The 20539-nt window shown below is 42.1% G+C and overlaps 1 protein-coding gene across 2 annotated transcripts; it reads right to left on the bottom strand.

Annotated features, from left to right (window-relative positions):
- Window positions 1–8206: 8206 nt before the first annotated feature.
- On the bottom strand, window positions 8207–13112 carry Gstk1 (glutathione S-transferase kappa 1). 2 transcript variants are annotated; one of them, XM_021164885.2, is made up of 8 exons: window positions 12921–13112; window positions 12382–12463; window positions 12068–12219; window positions 11283–11383; window positions 11098–11133; window positions 9162–9278; window positions 8724–8817; window positions 8207–8428 (listed from the first exon to the last, which is right to left on the bottom strand). In XM_021164885.2, exons 2-8 carry the CDS (start codon window positions 12456–12458, stop codon window positions 8379–8381), a joined length of 627 nt encoding a protein of 208 aa, XP_021020544.1. In that variant the 5' UTR covers window positions 12459–12463; window positions 12921–13112; the 3' UTR covers window positions 8207–8378. The 2 variants fall into 2 exon arrangements, with proteins under 2 accessions (XP_021020544.1, XP_021020543.1); XM_021164884.2 differs by having other exon boundaries at window positions 12068–12196.
- Between the last annotated feature and the right edge of the window lie 7427 nt (window positions 13113–20539).

Below are 20539 nucleotides of genomic sequence, written 5' to 3'. Positions count from 1 at the left end.
AGCTGGCGGGTGTCAGGCAACCCTGCGCTCCGCTACCCCGGCGCTGATCCAGCCGGATGAGGCCTGTGGTCCTACTCCCAGGGCGTCCATTTTTAATCTGCAATCTTTTGAAGAAAAAAAGCCTCTGCTTATCAATGCTTTCCCACGCGGTGTCTCCGGCTGATTTGGTGAACTGTGTGGCCAAAAGCCAGACTAGAATGTACTGGGTGGGTCTGTGTGAGACCAGCAGAGGGCACCATAGAGCCTGATTGTCGACAGAGCCTGATTTCACAGAGGAGCACTTGTTTACCCTGTACGGAGCCCCATGCTAACCACCCCCAGGGACCAACCTAGAGAAGTAACACGTTCGATTTTGGTCCCCAGGCTTCTGGGATGTGGGCTGGATGATAAGACACATGATTTAAAAATGATAAATGATGGTCTGAGAAATCATCAGTGTAGGTGTTAATGAATCAAAAATCCCTTTCAGTAAAATATAGTGTCTCAGTTCATTAAAACAGTCTATGTTTATGGGATACTATTTATAGTTAAGAGAATTATAGTAAAAAAAAAAAATCCATTCTACCTCCAGACCTCACTCAACCCCAGTACCTCTCCCTGAAGACCATCAGTTTGCCCAACTGAAGACCATGGACAGGTAAAAACTGTCCTGAATGCATTCAGAAGCCTGCCATTAATGTTGATTTACATTTTTCTTTTTCCGTTTAACTATACATTGGGTATTATTTCTTATCTGTGTGAATACACCATTTATTTTTAAATATTAGAAGTGGAGAAAAATGTATAACTAATACACACACCATACGTTTTTACAACCAGCACTATGCTGTACTTGCTTTATCACACCAATATCCATTTTATCCAAATTGTCATTTTATTCATTTTTTTCAATGCACTTTAGCTTTTGGTACAGTTTAAAGGAACTGCAGACATCAATATACATCTGCCTAAATACCTCAGCCTGAATAAAGTAGAGGTCAGTAGTTATAAGCTCTTCCTTTCTCCCATGAAACAGATATTTTTTAAAAGTTTTTTAAGGAATTTTTTTATTGGATATTTTCTTTATTTACATTTCAAATGTTATCCTCGTTCCTGGTTTCTCCTCCGAAAAAACAGCCTCCCCCTACTCCCTCCCCCTGCTCACCAACCCACCCCCTCCCCTCGTGCTTCCTGGCCCTGGCATTCCCCCACACTGGGGCATAGAGCCTTCACAGGACCAAGGGCCTCTCCTCCCATTGATGTCTGACTAGGCCATCTTCTGCTACATATGCAGCTGGAGCCATGGGTCCCACCATGTGTTTTCTTTGGTTGGTGGTTTAGTCCCTGGGAGCTCTGGGGGTTACTGGCTAGTTCATATTGTTGTTCCACCTATGGGGCTGCAAACCCCTTCAGCTCCTTAGGAAACAGACGACTTTTGACAGGCAGACACCTGTAAAACCAAGTGTCAATTCAAATGCAAATCACTACTCTCCCTTAGAAAACACCTTCAGATCACTTCCCAGTCAATTATATAGGCATGCATTATGTTCTTTCCATCTTTTAAAATGTTAACATATTATAGCATAGCCACAAATGTATAATTTAATTATTTTAAGGGAACTATTCATTTGATAAATGACTTTCCAAATGATGACCATTTAGAGTGCATTTAAGATTTAACAATCAATATCATTTTATATCTGTCTTTATTCATATCTGTAAATGAGACAAGCTATCTTCTTTCTGTAATTTATTCATATTAGAAATTTGGACCCCTGGTGTCTAATGTGCATAGTACATAGTAACACTGCCCTGAACATCTTGCTTCAGCCTTCCAAGTGATGGCATTCCAGGTACAAGATTTCAAAATGAAGTTTTGAGTAGGTATAGCCAAAGAAGTTTCAGCACTTTGTATTCTGATTCAAAGAAGTGCCTGCTCCTTCACACACCAAGAAAGTGTTAGCAAACTTAGATTCAACAAATGTTTTACCTCACACTTGTCATGCTGACGCTGTAAGGTGTATGTAACAGCGTAACATGGAAACTCACTGGTGGAGCCCTTACAGTCTGTTGTGGAAGGATGGGTAGCTCTAAAGCAGGGTAGGAAATGGTAAGTGCTGGTAGGAAGGTTCCGTGTGGTACTGTGGGTCAGAGGAGGAACTGAGTGCTGGGAAGGGCAGAGACTGGGAATTCGACAAAGAGGCTTGCTCACATTTCTTTTATGGGTGTCTTAGTTATTAGCATGGAGTAGGGAATAAAGAATTGCTTTGTCATTTAGTGGCAATTAGTGGACAGTTATTGATCTAATAACTCATGAACTTCTAATTCTAATCTCTTGATTTCCCCTTTCCCTACTTAGGCTTTTTTTTTTTTTTTTTTTTTTTTTTTTTTTGAGACAAGGTTTCTCTACGTAGTCCTAGCTGTCCTGGAGCTTGCTATTTAAGTCAGTCTGGCCTAAAATTCTGAGATTCTCTTGCCTCTGCTTCCCAAGTGCTCATACTAAAGACGTGTGTCACCATGCCTTCCCACCTATTTATTTGTTTGTTTGTTTGTTTTAATGATTTATTTATTTATTTTATGTATTTGAGTTCACTGTAGCTGTACAGATGGTTGTGAACCTTCATGTGGTTGTTGGGAATTTAATTTTGTAGGACCTTGCTTGCTCTGGTGGGTCCCTGCTTACTCCAGCCCAAAGATTTGTTTATTATTATAAATAAGTACACTGTAGCTGTCTTTAGATGCACCAGAAGAGAGTGTCAGATCTCATTGCGGGTGGTTGTGAGCCATCATGTGGTTGCTAGAATTAGAACTCAGGACCTTTGGAAGAGCGGTCGGTGTTCTTACCTGCTAAGCCATCTTGCCAGCCCCCGCCCACTTATTTCTTAACATTCTGGAATCGTGTGGACCTAAATGGTAGTGTCTGATTTCAAAACATTCAACAAGTAAACATTTAAATAAGTAAAAACATTTCTCATAAACAGGACACAGCAGTCACAATTCAAAGGCATCACACAAAGGTGCCCATTCAGGTGATTCTGAAGTGTTTCAGCATGTAATATCCATGTCCATCAACCTATTACAATCATTGATATAATCTAATAATAAAATAAATCTACTAATAAATAAGTAAATCAATCAATCAATCAACAAAAGAGTTGATCAGATTCAAGCCAATGGTTTTAGTTTTCTTTAAATTCATTGAAGAGACTCTGTACCCTTGCATGAGAGGCAAGGGTGAGGAAGCAGGAGTTCCTTTGGCCTCCCAAGCCTACACTGACCTCTTACTCTGGGCTCTCAAGGGCTCTTACTATTGTCTCTGCCTACTAATAGCAGGTGTATAGAGAAGGGCTGCAAATCTCTCCACAAGGAAAATGATGGCTAATGGGTCCCAAACTCTAGTTTTGCAGAGACTCCCATGCTCTCCATCTTCTGGCCTCCCCTGAGGCACCAGCTCCTGGAGTCTGCACTTGACTTCTACACTTACTGACTTCCCCTTCTCCTCTGCCCTTGCTTTCTCCAAGTTATTGCTACCTCCACCATCCCCCTCTCCTTTTTTCCCCTTTCAAAAACTTTGTTTCATTTTGTTGGGGGTAATTTACTCAGTATGTATTACATGCTTCCAAGATCAGGAACACAATGTGTATGTATGAGTGAGTGAGTGTGTGTGTGTGTGTGTGTGCCGTCCTATGCAAAATGAAAATGTAGGTCGGTGGATTGAAAACAAAACACAGAGATACAGTAAATGGGATGCATGCCTTTGGTTCCAGGAGTCTTGAGGCTGAGTCAAGAGGATCTTACACTCATGGCTAGCCTGGGATGGGTAGGGATACCCTGCCTCAACCTTCCTTCAAAGAATTGTGAAGAATTTCAATGTGACAATAGAAAACAATAAGCCACTTTTGAGGCCATGTGAACATATATTTGCAATCTTTGACACTGACCTTGCATGGTCATGCAAGGAGAGACATGGAGCACTTTGGAATTGTATTCTCCTTATATATTTTCCTGATTTTGTATTTTAACATTCTGATAGAGTACTACATATTCATGTGGTACAATGTTTTGATATATGTATGCACTGTGCAAAGATTGCAGTGAGTTTATTAACATCACCTATGAAAAGATTTAATATAAATTTCTTTTGCAACTTGGAAATAAATCTACTCATCATGTTATACAACGGGTTTTGAAAAGACATTCTAATCTCCAGTAGATAGGCACAGCCCCCCAGTTGAGGGATGGGGCCACCCACCCATTTTAAAATTTTTAACCCAGGATTGTTCCTGTCCAAAGGAAAGACAGGGACAAAAATAGAGCAGAGATTGAAGGAAAGACTATCCAGAGACCGCCCCACTTAGGAATCCATCCCATCTGCAGACACCAAACCCTCACACTATTGCTGATGCCAAGAAACACTTGCTGGCAGGAGCCTGGCATGGCTGTTCCCTAAGAGGGTCTGCCAGCACCTGACTAATACAGACACAGATACTCACAGCCACCCATAGGACTAAGTCCAGGAACTCCAATGGGAGAGTTAGGGGACAGACTGAAGGAGCTGAAGGAGATTGCAATCCCATAGAAAGAACACCATCAACTAATTAAACTACCCAGAGCTCCCAGAGACTAAACCACCAACCAAAGAGGGATATACATGGAGGGATCCATGGCTCCAGATACACATTTAGCAAAGGATGGCCTTATCTGGCATCAGTGGGAGGGGAGGCCTTTGGTCCTGTGAAGGCTTGATGCCCCAGCATAGGGGGATGCTGGAGTGGTGAGGTGGGAGTGGGTGAGTGGGTGTAGGAGCATCCTCATAGAGGCAAAGGGGAGGGAGAAAGGGGGTGAGATGGGGAATTTCTGGAGGGGAAACCAGGAAGGGGGATATCATTTGAAATGTAAATGAATGTAAATCATTTTAATGATTAATTAAAAAAAAAGACATTCTGTTGTGCATAAACTTTGTGGACTTTGGTCAATATCTTCCCAGCATTTTCCTCACTTCTGCCCTGTCCTGCTGTAACCACTATTCTACTACACAGCAGACTGACATTCAGACTCTTCTCTATACTTCTTATTGTTTTCTTTCCCCATCCACCTGTCTGTTCACCCACCTACCCACCCACCCTCCCACCCATCCCCTTTCCTTTCCTTCTATCAGTTTCATACTATAAAGGCCAGGGAATCCTCAAACCGACAGATCTGTTGCCCCTAGCCTCTCAGATGTTGTGATTACAGTTGTATACCAAAACACCCAGCTTGACTTTTAAATGCTCCCTGTGAGACCATGTAGCAGTCTTATGCTCCTTTGCACCTGGCTCACTTGAATGGTTACAGTGTCTTCCAGGCTCATTCATGCACTGCAAACATAAACTCTTTCTATTTTAGGGCTGAGTAGTATGGCATTACCAGTATATCATATTTCATTTGTGTAACTGTGAGCAGACATTTACATTGATTCCCTATCCTGGCTGCTATGGACAGTGGTGCAGTGAATGTAGCTAAGCATGTCTCTTTGACACACTGATTTCAGTACTTTTGTACATGTAGGAGTGCTACTGCTAAATTATATGGTAGCTCTACTTTTAAGTTTGGGTGAGAAACAGTCATATTATTTTTTCGAATGACTGTACTAATGGTAGCTACTGTCTCTGGCAAACCTAGGGGAAGGGTGGGAAGAGAGACAGATCAGACAGAAAAATCCAAGCTCCAGTCTCTTAAGGGGGAACAGGTTTTAAGCAGATGGCCTGCTGTTTATTCCAACCATTTTCAGGGCAATCTTAAAATCTGTGGATACAGGGCCTGTTCACTTCTCTCTTGGACATATGTGGACGCATTATTGTTAGGAGTTATGCTGGTTAAATACAATTATCACTTGGAGAGACTGGCCTCTGAGCATGTCTGTGAGGAGGATATTTCAATTAGGTTGAGATGGGAAGACATGGCCTCTGTGGGTGGCACAATTCCCTAAGCTAGGATCCTGGATAGAATCAAAGGGGGAAAGGTGAGCTGAGCATGAGCATTCATTTCGCTCTTCTTTCTGAATATGGGCAAAAAGTAACTAGCTGTTTCAGCCCTCAACTGCCCCGACTTCTCTGTCGTACTGGCCTGACTCTCAAACGGTGAGCCAAAGTAAACCCTTCCTTTCTTAATCTACCTGTGTCAGGATATTTTTATTACAGCAACAGGGTTTTCTCTCTCTCTCTCTCTCTCTCTTTTTTTTTTTTTTTTTTTTTTTTTTTTTTTGGTTAGAGTCCATGGCTCCAGGGACACTATGTGCCTTACAGTTCCCAAGAAACCAAGGTACTTTCTCAGGCAGTGAAATGTGCAGACCACCTTGAGTGTCTATATATGCTCCCTTAGAAATCAAGAAAGCCTGGAAGCGTGACAAGGAAATTGGTCTTAGACATTAATCTTGTGTACTCTGCATTGCTTGCAAACGTCACTGCATCCTGGCAAATACAACTATATTGATCCTGGCATTTGCCACTATATTTTGTTTCTGATAAGGGTATAAAATCTGGTTGCCTAGGTCTTGCTGTGATCCTTTTTTTTTTTTAAAGATTTATTTATTTTTTTTATTATATGTAAGTACACTGTAGCTGTCTTCAGACACTCCAGAAGAAGGAGTCAGATCTCATTACGGATGGTTGTGAGCCACCATGTGGTTGCTGGGATTTGAACTTTGGACCTTCAGAAGAGCAGTCGGGTGCTCTTACCCACTGAGCCATCTCACCAGCCCCTCTTGCTGTGATCCTTATGGACCGAGTATGGTTTAATTTCTCAGGTTATACCAGGTAGCTTGGCCCAGTAGGTAAGCACAGGAGTGCTTACAGTGAGGGATTTTATAAACTGACATTTCTTCATCTGTTTGAGACCATACTAAGTTTATCTGTTGTGGTATTTAATATATAAACTACTGCTATGCAAAACGTATGTTTTTGAGATGAAAATTACATGTATTTTTGATGTTTGTGTGAGAGCCCGTGTGTGCCATGGTGCATGCTGTGTGTGTGGAGTGGCATGGTTCAGAAGAGAACTTTTAAGAGGACATTTTCTCTTTCACTATGAAGGTTCTAGGCGTTGGGCTCAGGTCATCAGACTTGGCACTTAGTACTTTTACCCACTGGGCCTATAGCCAAAGGTTTTGGATGAGAAGGCAACGCAGAGACATGCATTGTTATTCCTAAATCTTCACACTCACTATTGCCTGGGCAGCTCTAATGTATACAAAGCTACTCATTGTTTTATTGTGACCTTATGTTTGTAAACAGTGGATGTCTTCATGTTTTTTTTTTTTTTATTTTATATGAACTGTATGTACTAAAGACTCCTTTGTAGAAGGAAACAGTCCTTCTAAGATGTACTTCCGGTTTTACACAACAGTGAACCTGGGTGAAGATGATTTTAGATCCCAGAAGATGCACAGAGCACAGTCAAGAAGACCAGGGGAAGGAAAATGACAGGAAGTAACAGGGTATTCAGGGAGAAAATGGGATATAAAATGGGAAAGCCAGAGGGAGCAAGCAAAGGGCAGCTGGCAAGAAGGCTTAGCCTCATTGAAAGCTGTGACCTCAGTTCCAATCATGTGTCCAAGTGTGGGCTGCGCTTCAAAACAGACTTCTCACATAAGTCAGTATGATACCAAAATGCAGAAATTTCTGATTATTGAACAGTAGGGAATACACAGAAGTGGAGATTTAGGCAAATAAATAGCTGAGAAGGGTGTGGAAAAGCGGAAGAGACTTAGGAGGGGACGGATTTTATAGCAGGCTGTACACAGAGGCATACTGTTCTCGAGATCTCGGAATTATGAAAGACTAAACAACATCTGAAGGTCACAGCAAAGACAGAGACCACCTTGCTCTGGTTCTGAACTTGGATTAAGTATCTGAGCACAGCTGGATGTTTTCCTGGTTCCTTCCACTGTTCACAGTTTTAGGATCCCAGTCCTACTTCTCTCCCAGTTTCCCCGGCTGGTCAGAGACAGTGAATGCCAAGCTGATTTGTTGCTAAGTCTACTGAGCTTAGTTTCTTGTCTTTGATAAATGAGAGGAAAGGGAGACTGTTTCCTGCACTTACTCCACTGTTGCCCCAGTGTGCTTGGGGGAGCAAGGAGGGCTGTGGATCCAGAAAGAGTTCATCTTGCCCAGACTCTGGAGTGGGCAGCATGTATCCGATCATGGATCATTGTACCCGAACCCCAGCCAGGCAGACACAGATCCAGAAATGCTTTGTTTAGTGGCATCAACTTTATTTTATGGGAATGCAGAATTTAAGGCTTTTCAAAAGGCACTTGTGAGGCACAGAAGTAAAGGCAGGCACAGCTAAAGGTGGACTCTTGCTCCAGTTCCCAGGGCCACATCAGATGGAGACATCAAAGATTACTCTGTAAGGCAGTCTTAAAGTCTGGCATTCGCAGTTGGGGGTACAGGGCCCATCCACTTCTCTCCTAGATGGAGAAAAATCACAGGTGTCTATACGTGGTCATAAGACAGGTAGCAGTGGGAGATGGTCCTAAGGAGTCCCAGGACCTTCTAAGAACTGCTTAGCTTCAAGGTCTAGAAGATTTCCTTCTCCCCTATGGGGAGACTTAAGAACATCACACAACCTAGATCAGCACCAACTAAATACAAGGCTTCCTTGTTAGAAATAGCAGAAGCTTTTATTGTTGTTGTTATGGTCATGTGATATAATGGGTGTTGGGCTGGGGTCAAAAGGTCAAGTGAATGAAAACCTGAACTTACCTAACAGATAAGCTAGCAACTCCAAGCGGTCAGACCCAAATAACATGTAGGTTTTACCATCCACATGGGCAACAGTGGTGGGTAGCCCAAAGGCCTAGAGAAAACAGAGTATAGGAAGGAAGGTGATAGAGCGAGTGGTTATGGTCTGAGGTGCAAAGAACAAAGCAAATGAAATGTCTGCTAAGAGACTCGTTGGCCTTAGGGATCTTCTCAGCTCTACCTATGTGGCACATAGATTCTTATTTGTAAAAACCACCATCCTTTCCTTCCTTGACTAGGGTAAGGGGGGTAGAAAGGGAGTTGATGAGATGTTTAGGAAAGCTGGGGAAGACTTATGATGGGAAGAAGGCAGCTAACAGCCATGAACATGAACAGCCATGGTGACATCACTTCTCTCTCTTTAGACAGGGGCTGGGGAATACACATGTAGTTGCTCACCCCATATTTGCAGGCTGCATCAGTGTTCTCAATGAGCTTGTTCTTCACCTGTTGTGTGGAGATCTTCTCCAGAAAGTGTTGGGCTTGTGCTGTGGACATTCCAGCCTTCACTGCTGCCTGGGGAGACAAGGAAGAGCATGTCGCTAACACTGCATTGCTGAGACTGCACTGTGGGGGTGGAAGGAAACCTTATTCTTTTCCCTCTCTGTTCTCAAGTTTTTCTGGAAAGACCTTTGCTCAACTGCAAGTAACAGATTATCTAGCCTAGTCAAGACAGATTGTCTCCTTTTCCTAAAGTCTATAGGTAAGTGGAAAAGGCAGAGGGCACAAAGAAGTCAAAGTCACAGAAACTGCACCAGAGGGCATCGCAGAGGCCAGCTAGCCTCATTTTTCCATTTCACAATGAGGACACAGCACAGAACAGCCATTTATTCCTTGCTTAGAGGCACAAACTTTTGTCAATAGCATCATTAAACACCATATCCCTAGAATTCAAGCCCAGAGTGCTTTTGTCCCTTTGCCTTAGAATTCCTAACAGTCTCAGTACCCTGTATGACAGGCAGCCAGTGGGCAGAGCCCATCTGCTCTACCTTGCCTTGGGTATTATTGTATAGCAGCGATCATCACACAACCACCTTTCGAGAGGAGCAAATGATGTTCCTCTCTAAACAAGGAACAAATGTGTTGTCACCCCCACATTTTCTGAGTGGGTGAATGAATGAATGAATGAATGAATAATGGGTGAATGAATGAATGGGCAAATGACAAGGGAGGTCAGAAACCTAAGGTTCTAAGTCCTGTAGATTTTCCTCAAGATTTTTGGAATAGAGTCATGGCTACAACTACCTGTTGGCTTCTAGACAATGAAAGGGCTTCTGATTGGGATGCACGTTAAAGTTTAGAATTAGTGGTATTCCAACCTGGAATATCTTAAGGAGCTATTCAAAGTCCCAGTATGAAGGCTATTCCCTAATTGATGACATCAGCCTTTCCTGAGGATGACACTTGGCACTCATGGTTATGCCAGTGTACAGCCCAGGTTGAGAAGCTACAACGTGACCTCCTATGAGCCATTGTCCCTAATAGTTAAATGAGTTGTTGAGAAACAGGGGAAATGGATGAGCCACTGAATTAACAAGATATCCTAAGTATTAAGTAAAACCAGACTAAACACACACACACACACACACACACACACACACACACACCACACCACATGTATATGCCTTTAGAAACTAGATATAGACACTAGAGGGAAATGTAGCCCATTCTTTGCATATCTAGCTTAGGAGTGATTTGGTGTCTCACATATTAATAGAATATGTGTCAAGTATCATTTGTATACAGGAGAAAAAGATCATTTTCAGTTTCTTGACTTCATGCCAAAGAACATCTAACTTTTAAAGCCCCCTCCCTGTCTGGCATGCACTCCATGTTTTGAGCACTTTTCATTTATTTCTCACTGAGCATCTGTTTAATTCTCACTTGTCAGTTATCTTTTTTGTCTGGGTAAAGTCTCCTGCTTTATGATGGGCATACATCAGTGAAGCTTGCGCTGGGAATCCCTGGAGGCCCGTGAACAGAAGGCTCCATTCTTTCCCATCCAGGGTTCCCACATGGTCCTCCCTTTCCCACACTGACTTACTTCATTTTTCTTTCACCAAACTCATTTTATTCATATGCTATCCACAGTAGACGTTTTGTTGCTGTGGCTGGGGATTAAACTCAGGGACTCAAGCAGATTAAGTATGAACTGCGCTTAACTCTACAACTGAGCTACAACCATAGCCCACAGAACATTCTTCAAAGAATCCTCTTCATCCCAACTTTATAGTAACCTGTCCCCTCAGACACTAACTTTCTAAATCATTAAGAACCCTTTTTTGTTCTCAGATTCCCTGTGGCAATAGTAGGGTAGTCCAGTCTAGACACTCACAGCCAGAATGCTCTGATACTCCGTGATATCTTCATCCTAAGAAGAAGAGAACATTTAGCCAGAAGGAAATAGCAAAGAGACCGGTATGACAGCAGGATCCTATTTCTGGAAATTGCCCCGGGCAAGGTCAGAATGTCATCTAGCTCCCCGTCCCTTCCCTCCAGGATTCAGAGTTTAGCCCTTACTCGAGACCATACACGCATCCATATCTCTCTGGACACCTTCTCCAGCATTTCTGGTTGCTCCATGCTTACGGTGGTGAGGAAGCGCATGGCATTTATACTTCCTGTGGGGGCAGAGGCATGTAGACCTAAGATTTCTATTCCTTATGTCCTGATGGAGGAACGTGCCATCCTTCCTTCAGACACGCCCCCAAGCTCATCCTTCAGACACGCCCCCAAGCTCATCCTTCCTTCAGACACGCCCCCAAGCTCATCCTTCCTTCAGACACGCCCCCAAGCTCATCCTTCCTTCAGACACGCCCTCAAGCTCATCCTTCCTTCAGACACGCCCCCAAGCTCATCCTTCCTTCAGACACGCCCCCAAGCTCATCCTTCCTTCAGACACGCCCCCAAGCTCAACCTTCCTTCAGACACGCCCCCAAGCCCATCCTTCTTTCAGACACGCCCCCAAGCTCCGTCACCTGCAGTCTTTAATTCCAGTTTCTCATAATGGATTTACTCTATGCAGTCCTTGTTTCTCGCATCCCTCTCTTTTGGCTAGCTGATGCTGGGTTCCCCACACAAGTATGTTTTACTTCTTGATATCCTATGAAAGCCCCAGCTGGACTGCTCGCCACTATATTCCCCAATGTTTCTGACCCTCTTCACTTATTTATTTCTGCTTCCTCTGAAACTGGAGTTATAGATGGTTGTGACCCACCATGTGGATGCTGGGAATTAAATTAGGTCCTCTGGAAGAGCAGTCGGTGCTCTTAACTGCTGAGCCTGTTCTCCAGCCTCCTCCTCACCTTTCTTAACAGCCTCACCAAAGAAATCCTTGGGTATGTTGAGGGGAACCTGGAAGAACTGCTTCAGGAGAGGAATCTCTTTGAACATGTACCGGCCTTTTCGGGGAACCATAGCAGGTGGTTGGTTTCCTGGCAGTGTAGAGTTAAGACAACTGGTGAGAGAGGACATGAGGGTCTCAGGCTTGGGGAACCTCTCCAGTAGAAAACAAACTACTAGCTTAGGCTGAGGTCTGCATACTCAGTGCAGGACAGGCCCCTCAGGCCACAGAAAGCAACCCTCCTTGCCCAGAGAGGTGGAGCTTCTTCATGCTTACCGCTGTCTTTCATGATCCCAGCGATTAAAGTGGGCCGCAACTGCAGCTTTATATTCCAGAGGTGTTGGTATCTGCATAGGACCTACAAGTGCAGAGATAAGAAGGGGAGCTTGTGTGGCATTTGAGGGCTGTCTTCTGCCTCTAAGTGCAGGGCAGAGATGGGCACTTCACACTGAACTGGTTGGTTTAATAGGACAAAACTCTCAGTTCTTTGAAATAGATACCAGAATGCTTACTCCAGTGTACGGTTTTCATCCCGTAGAGCATCCTAGCGCCCCTGATCCCCCTCCCCGAACTTGACCTAGCTTCATTGCAGTCGCCTCTGTTCTTTCTAGGGTCTATGGAAAGAGAATATTTGACCTTAGGATCAGGACCCTACTTGGCGGAGTCACGGTCCGTTTAAAGGCACAAAGTGAACTTCAACCTGAATCCTGTGCTTAACCCTGAGGGCATCGACAGGAATTTCTGCAGCCCGGTGACCAGTGCCCCACTGGGCACTCGCCTCGCAGACCACAGCCCGGGCGGCTCCCCTGCGTCACCTCAAAGCCCAGCCAGGAGTACGGGGACAGCACGTCGTAGAAGAGTTCCAGGATGCGCGGCGCCGGCCCCATTCTACAGTGGTGAGAGAAAGTGAACATGAAGCCTTGGGCTGCCGAGGAGTTTTAGGCAGCTGAGGAGCAAGCAGCCAATCGTAGTCGGCGAATTGCAGGCGGGTCCGCTAAGGGCCCTAGTGCGCAGTCTCCGGGAGAGGCCCCGCCCCACGGGGCGGGCCCAGGGGTGTACACCCGTAGACCAAGAGCGGATGAGGAAGGCGGAGTCTGAGATAAAGGGGAAGGTCAGACCCAGAGAAGGATCTCAAGTGTGTGCAGCCAGTTCTAGAACTTTGTCCCTCAAGCAAGAAGGCAATGCACAAGGATCCAAATTTGCGTTGGGTGACTTTTAAAGATCGGCAATATGGAAATTCCGAATTACATCTTTTATTGTATTCACTTTCTCAGAGATTAGAACAAAGTTTGGAATGAATTTGACAGTTGACATAGTGGTCTTTAAAAAAAAAATCTTCATCCTATACATTACAGCACACCCAGGGGATGCCTGAAACTGTAGATGACATCAAACTCTACATATTATGTTTTTTTTCTAAACACAGTAAATTATAACTTATAAATTAGGCACATTAGTGATGAATGCTAGAAGAATCATAACATGCCACACTAAAATTTGTGCCTTATTATATTAAAAATATTACTTGAACATAAGTATTTCATTAGTACAGCACTTGATCTGATAACAGAGGTGGTCACAGAAATGGAGGTAGGTAATGTATACAGTGTGGACACACTAAACAAAAGGATGACTTACATCCCAAGACGGAAGGCACAGGACTTCATTTGCTACTAGTATTATTCATTTATTTAGGGTTTTTTTTTTGGGGTGGGGTGGGGTCTTGATATGTTGCCTTGTATATCCTGGAACCATATACTATTGTTATCAGTTATTATTAAAAGTTTTGGCATTATAGATGATATGGGGGCAAAAACAAAAATATATTCCCTTTTCGTCTGTGGAGGGGGTTTAGTGGGTCAATGGTGCAACTGTGTTGACCTGATTTTTGATCTTCAGAGTACACATGATGCTGTATTTAGTAGCATTAATCTGTAATCCCAGTGTTCCTACTATGAGATAGGAGGTAGAGACGGGAGAGTCCTTGGAAGCTCCCTGGCTACTTATCTTAGCATGCATAATACTGCTGTATATTCAGAACCTTGATTAAACAAGGTGGAAAACAAGGAAAGACCTCCTCATGTGGGGTGCCCACATTGTAATATTCAAACATACGCACATCACGTACTGACAGGTTAAAAATGTACTTTCTTTTATTTTCTTACACCATTATATTGATGAGAGTAATAGCTAGTGTTAAAAGAAAGCTTTAGACAACTTAGAGTGCCTTTAGCAAAGAACACTTCAGACAGTACATAGCATCAGGAGAGGTTCAAAGAGTGCCACTCTGCAATGTGGGCATTTAATATTTACAGACAGAAAAAGTGATTAAGGCTCAGAAATAACCGGTCATGGTGAGGAGTTGGTGGTACTAAGACATGATCTTCGGATGGTTGACTACCTGTGATTCGTTAAACTTAGATGCTTATAATTGGATGAAACCCAGCAGCTTGTTGGGAGACTCAGGTTCCTGAATTCTCTATTTCTTTAATAAATTGCACTGTAGTTCTTTTAATGGAAACTGGAGGTACAGAGACAACCTTCAGCTACTGGAGTCACTGGCTGTGCACTTGTTCAGTTGAACCCTAGACACTGATGAGAGCTGTTGAAACAGAGTGTTAAACAAAACTGCATAAGGTAGCCAAAGGACCCACAGAAGAACTAAACATAATAATAATTACTAGACATTGGAGGATGGAGGGAAAAGTTGGTGTTTATGCATGAAATTTTTATCTCCTTACATAAGGTAGAGACAATGCTTATATTTGAAACCTCAATAAGCAGAGCCATAAATTAATTGCAGAAAAGCTTTAAATAAGCTGCCTTTTCAATTTAGTAAAAGATTCATTATTCAATGAATGATACTAGGATGAGAGGTTTTAGTAAAATATAGTTGGATGCATATACCACAGTTAAACTGGGAGCGTCAAATACTTAACTGTTTAAGACAAATGAGTGAAGCAGCTGACACAGTTACAGACAAACACTTGGTACATATCTGGGATGACAGACAGCATGACTAATTGTAATATCAAATGAAAAAAACCCTTAAAAGACAGACATACTCAGTTACATACAATTAAAAAATATGTCTGTCAAAATCTAGTAGGTGGAAAAAAATGAGTAAATATAATTTGTGCTTATTTTTATTCAAAAGTCGATTTTAGCTCTCTAACAGAAGCCATCCAGGAAAGGCTATGGGAAGCAAGTGAGTTTTTTGGAGATAGACTACCATTTTGCATGTCTAGGATGGGTGCACTATGGAGAGGTGTGGCCCCAGAGACTTAGTCTTGGTTCCTGCTGCTATATGCCTTTCCTGCCACTATTACATAACCTAATGATTCCTGAGCATCAGCTCACCCTGTTGGGCAATTTTCCTGCAGATCAATACGAAGATGTACTTTCATATAATAATAATGTTTAGATGTATTAATGACTTTATACAACTCCTGATTTGATTCATATAATTTTAGGAAGAAAGTTTAAGGATATGGTTTTAGTTTTGCCTGAAAGATGTAATAAAGTTAAAATCAAGAATAGAATGTGTTCCCTCCTTATAGAATAGTAAGCGAAGGCTGTAATAAGGAGTACAATCAGCTTTCATAAATTGCACTAACAAGAGAAATATGCTTGGGATAGATTTGTGATTAAGGAAAACATTCATTCTAGGCCAGGCCCAAGGGTAAAGCCACAGGTGTGCACCATGATAAAGCAGACCATGGAAAATGATTTGAACTTATAATGAGCTTATGGAATGAAGCACTGCATTCAACTTACTTCTGACCTCCTTCTGAAACTCCCCCTTTGTGTAACATTTTATCTATGAGGTAATTTTGTAAAGAACTTTTGTCTAATAAAGTATAAAAAGACTGAGAATAAAATAACTTGTGGCTGTTGGTGCTCTTTTTCAGCCACCAAATGTTTATTTTTGCCTGTCTGTTTGTATGTATGTACAATATGTATATATGCACAATATATATATATATATATATATATATATATATATCTGTCTGTTGCCTATATGTATGTACATACATATGTATGTAGGTATATATGTAAGTATATAAGTATGAATGTACACTTGTAAACTTGATGAAGCAGGTGTTCAAACCCAGCAGTGAGAGAGAGAGAGAGAGAGAGAGAAAACATGTGCACATGACTTTCTCTTTATCCTTTTTCTTTCTTTCTGGCTCATGAAGACTTAAATTAAACAGCATAGAGCCCAAGTAACTAAGTTTATTTTCTTAATCCCCTGTTGCTATCAGTAGGTGTTTATTGCCAGAAACCATCAGCTTTTGGCCTTAGGAGAGCAAAGACAGTTAATTGCCAAAAGCCGATCAGCTTCTGGCTCCAGTAAGAGCAAAATTATCAGAAGCCATCAACTTTTGGCCCCAGAATAGCAAGAGAGAATTAAATTGCCAGAAGCCATAAGCTTCTGACCCTCAAACAGTAAGAGAGAGAGATAAAGGCCAGAGGTCATCAGCCTTTGGCCTTGTCTGAGGCTATGTCCCACCTCAGTACCTAACCCTGTCAGAGCTTGACTCCAGCAGGTATTCTGGTGTGCAAAGAACTGAAGTTCAACATATTAAACTAAAAGAACCTTAGTGGAAAAATGTACAAGTGAAAGGATAAAATATTCATAGAAATGAACATTCGATGGCTCTCAATATATATTTTAAAAACCTGTTTATACATACTTACAAAAATTTCCAGTTAAAGCTATACTGCAATATTTTTTGTTTACATAGCTGGCAAAGACCAAGATGTTTGATGACTCACAGTTGGCAGGCATTCATGAAAAGTTATTTTCTTATGCAAAAACAGCGGGTGTAGTTTGGTAAGGTTTTGCCAAGGGCTGTTGTCTTAGTTAGGGTTTTACTGCTGTGAACAGACACCATGACCAAGGCAAGTCTTATAAAAAAACAGCAGTTAATTGGGGCTGGCTTACAGGTTCAGAGGTTCAGTCCATCATCATCAAGGTGGGAGTATGTCAGTATCCAGGCAGGCATGGCGCAGGAGGAGCTGAGAGTTCTATGTTTTCATCCAAAGGCTGCTAGTGGAAGACTGACTTCCAGGCAACTAGGGTGAGGATCTTATACCCACACCCACAGTCACACCTATTCCAACAAGGCCACACCTTCAGATAGTGCCACTCCCTGGTTCAAGGATATACAAACCATCACAGCTGTGTAGCACCATCTCTCTGATTTACAAATGCACAAACGGTTTGATTTCAGTATTTTTGAGAATTCATAATAAAAAGGACCCTATACATGAAATATGATGTGATATAAGGTTATTTATGTGAGCACGACTTCAATCCCCACAATGGGGAGGCAGAGGCAGGTCCAACTCAAGGGCAGCCTGTTCTACTGAGTTCCAAGACAGTCAGGGAACTCTGTTCCAAGACAGAGAGAAACCCTATTTCTAAAAACAATACAAAAAGCTTCCTTTTCTTCTTATATCTGTGTATGCCACTGGCATGTGTGCCTTTAAAGGCCAGAAGACACATGGCATGAGTTACAGGTGTTTGTGAGCTGCTCGATGCTGATGCTGGGAACTGAGCTTGGGTTCTCTAGAAGAGCATCAAGTGCTCTTAACTGCAGTTACCTCTCTGGCCTGTATTTACACTCGAGATTTTATTACCCCCACCTCCACCCCACTCCACCTTCTGACTGTTCCACATCCCATACCTCCCCTGTCTCCACATGGATGTCCCCACCCCCCACCCCATCTGACCTCTAAACTCCCTGGGCTCCAGTCTCTTGAGGCTTAGGTGCATCATCTTTTATTGAATACAGACCCAAAAGTTCTCTACTGTATATGTGTTGGGGACCTCATATCAGCTGGTGTATACTGCCTGTTTGGTGGTCCAGTGTTTGAGAGATCTTGGGGGTCCAGATTAATTGAGACTGCTGGTCCTCCTACAGGGTTGCCCTCCTCCTCAGCTTCTTTCAACCTTTGCCTAATTCAACCACAGGGATCAGCAGCTTCCATTAGTTGGGTGCAAATATCTGCATCTGACTCTTTCAGCTGCTTGTTGGGTCTTATGAAGTGTGGTCATGCTAGGTTCCTTTTTGTGAGCTCTCCATAGCCTTAGTTATAGTGTCAGACCTTGAGACCTCCCCTTGAGCTGGATCCCACTTTGGGCCTGTTGTTGGATGTTCTTTTCCTCCGGCTTCTCTTCATTTACATCCCTGTAGTTCTTTTAGACAGGAGCAAAGTGGATATTAGCCAAAAAAAAAAAAAAAAAAAAAAGAAAAAGAAAAAGTACAGAATACCCAAGATACAGTCCACAGAACTCAAAAATGTCAAGCTGAGGGCACAAGTGAGGAAGCCTCAGTTCTACTTGGGAGGGAGAAGAAAGCAATCACAAGTGGGGAGGGAGGGAGGGACCTGGGAGGGAAAGTGAACAGAGCTGGGGGTGGGGGTGGGGGAGAGGGAAACCTGATTGGGTATTAGATGAGGGAAAAGGACTGAAGCCCTGAAGGCCAGCAGAAAGAATGGAAACAGACAGCATCAAGAAGTAGGAGGTTGGGGGGACAGCCCCCACCCAGAATGCACCAGAGACCTGGGAGGTGAGACACTCTCAGGACTCAAAGGGAGGGATGTTAGATGAAGGTAGGGAGAGGGAACTTATAGAGCCCACCTCCAGCAGGAAGACAGGGCATCAAATGAAGGAGGAGGGCCATCCTACAGTTACAACTCTTACTCATAATTGTTTCTGGCCTGCACTTTTAACTGACAAAAAATTATAATTCTATATATTTATGAGGTATGATGCAAATATGGAAGTATGCATAATATATGCAATGATTACACCAAGTTAATTAACATAGTCACTATTTCATTTACCTCAGTTTTGTTTCTTCTACTTATGTGAAAAAAATGAATTTCAATACCACTTTGAATAGAAAGGACATTTAAATGATATTAATTTTCCCAGGCTTTGAACAAGAACCTATTTTATTTATTTGGGTCTTCAGTTTCTTTTGTTAGTGTTCTTATGTGTTCACTAAACAGTAATCTTTCACCCCCTTTTAAACCAAATTATCTAATAATACCTAAAGTTTTTCTTTGCTTTTGATATTGTTGTCTTGTTTAAAAAGATTTTAAGACAGTTCATTATCAAGTGAATAAAACCAATATATATTTTTTGGTTTACTTCGTATCTTTCATCATTTCAGAATTTGTGTATTACTTCTAGCTTGGGGGTGTGGGTATAGTCTTTTTTTTTTCTTTTTATACAAAAATATGCCATTAGCAAACAGAAACAATTCCATTTCTTTTTTATTTTCTCCTTTTAAAAATATTTATTTATTTTATGTGTATGAATTTTTTTTTTGCATGTGTAGCTGCACACCAGTAGAGGAAATCAGATCCTTTATAGCTCTAGACACTTGTGAGCCACCATGTGGGTTCTGGGAATTAACTCTGGATCTCTGGAAGAGCAGCCCGTCTCTCTTCCTCCCTATTTCTTCATTTCTGTTTTGGATAACTATTTTTCTTGTTTACTGCCCTGGCTAAGATTTCTAATCCTATGTTGAAAACAAATGTGGGCATCCTTGGTTTGTACATGATTTTAGAGGAAGAGTTGTTAGCATTTCACCCTTTAATATGATGTTATCCATGAGTCTTTAAATATATGGCCCCCATATATTTATGTTTGGCATATTCTTTCTATACTTAAGCTATACAGAGTTTTTATCTTGGAAGATGTAGACCAGGTGTTTGCTAATTATGCATTTCTATATGTCAAGACCACTGATTATATTTTCAGGTTAGGTGGGGCTGCTGAGTAAGTTTGGCTTTGATTGAACAGGAATGTAAACTGTATTTCTTTGGTGGTTGGAGCTGCTGTTCACAATCTATGAGATGTATGCACTCTATCGCTATAGGTTGGGCCCTAATACTGAGTGATGTTTGTTAGATTACTCTTTGGGCACTTGTGATTGACCAGATCAAAGATAATGCTCTACAGACATTATAGCTGTGGTTTTTCCTCTGTCCAGCATGGGAAAGACCTCAGGTTAGACTCTACAGCTAGACACATGTACAGTAGGGATGTTTGGAACCAGATTCTATGGCCTAAAGACACATAAGGAACATGAACTTATCTCTCCTATGAGCTTATTTATTGTAGCACTTTTTTGTTATAGCAACATACTGTGTACTGTGAAAATGCCCATTACTATAGTTTCAATTTAATGACCAGTATTTGAAATATTTTGGAAATTCAAAAATAATTGAGAAGCTCTTGTTAAAGATTTTTTTAAAAGTCATATTTCGTGTATGAATGTTTGCTGGTATATATGTACATACACCATATGTACACCTAGTGCCCTAGGAATCCAGAGGAAGGCATTGGGTGCCCTGAAACTGGAGTTATGAATGGCTATGAGCGGCCATGTGGATTCTTAGAACTGAATCCAGG

This window comes from Mus caroli, chromosome 6, assembly GCF_900094665.2.
Source record: "Mus caroli chromosome 6, CAROLI_EIJ_v1.1, whole genome shotgun sequence".
Taxonomy (NCBI): Eukaryota; Metazoa; Chordata; class Mammalia; order Rodentia; family Muridae; genus Mus; species Mus caroli.
This window is presented reverse-complemented; position numbering and strand designations above follow the sequence as displayed.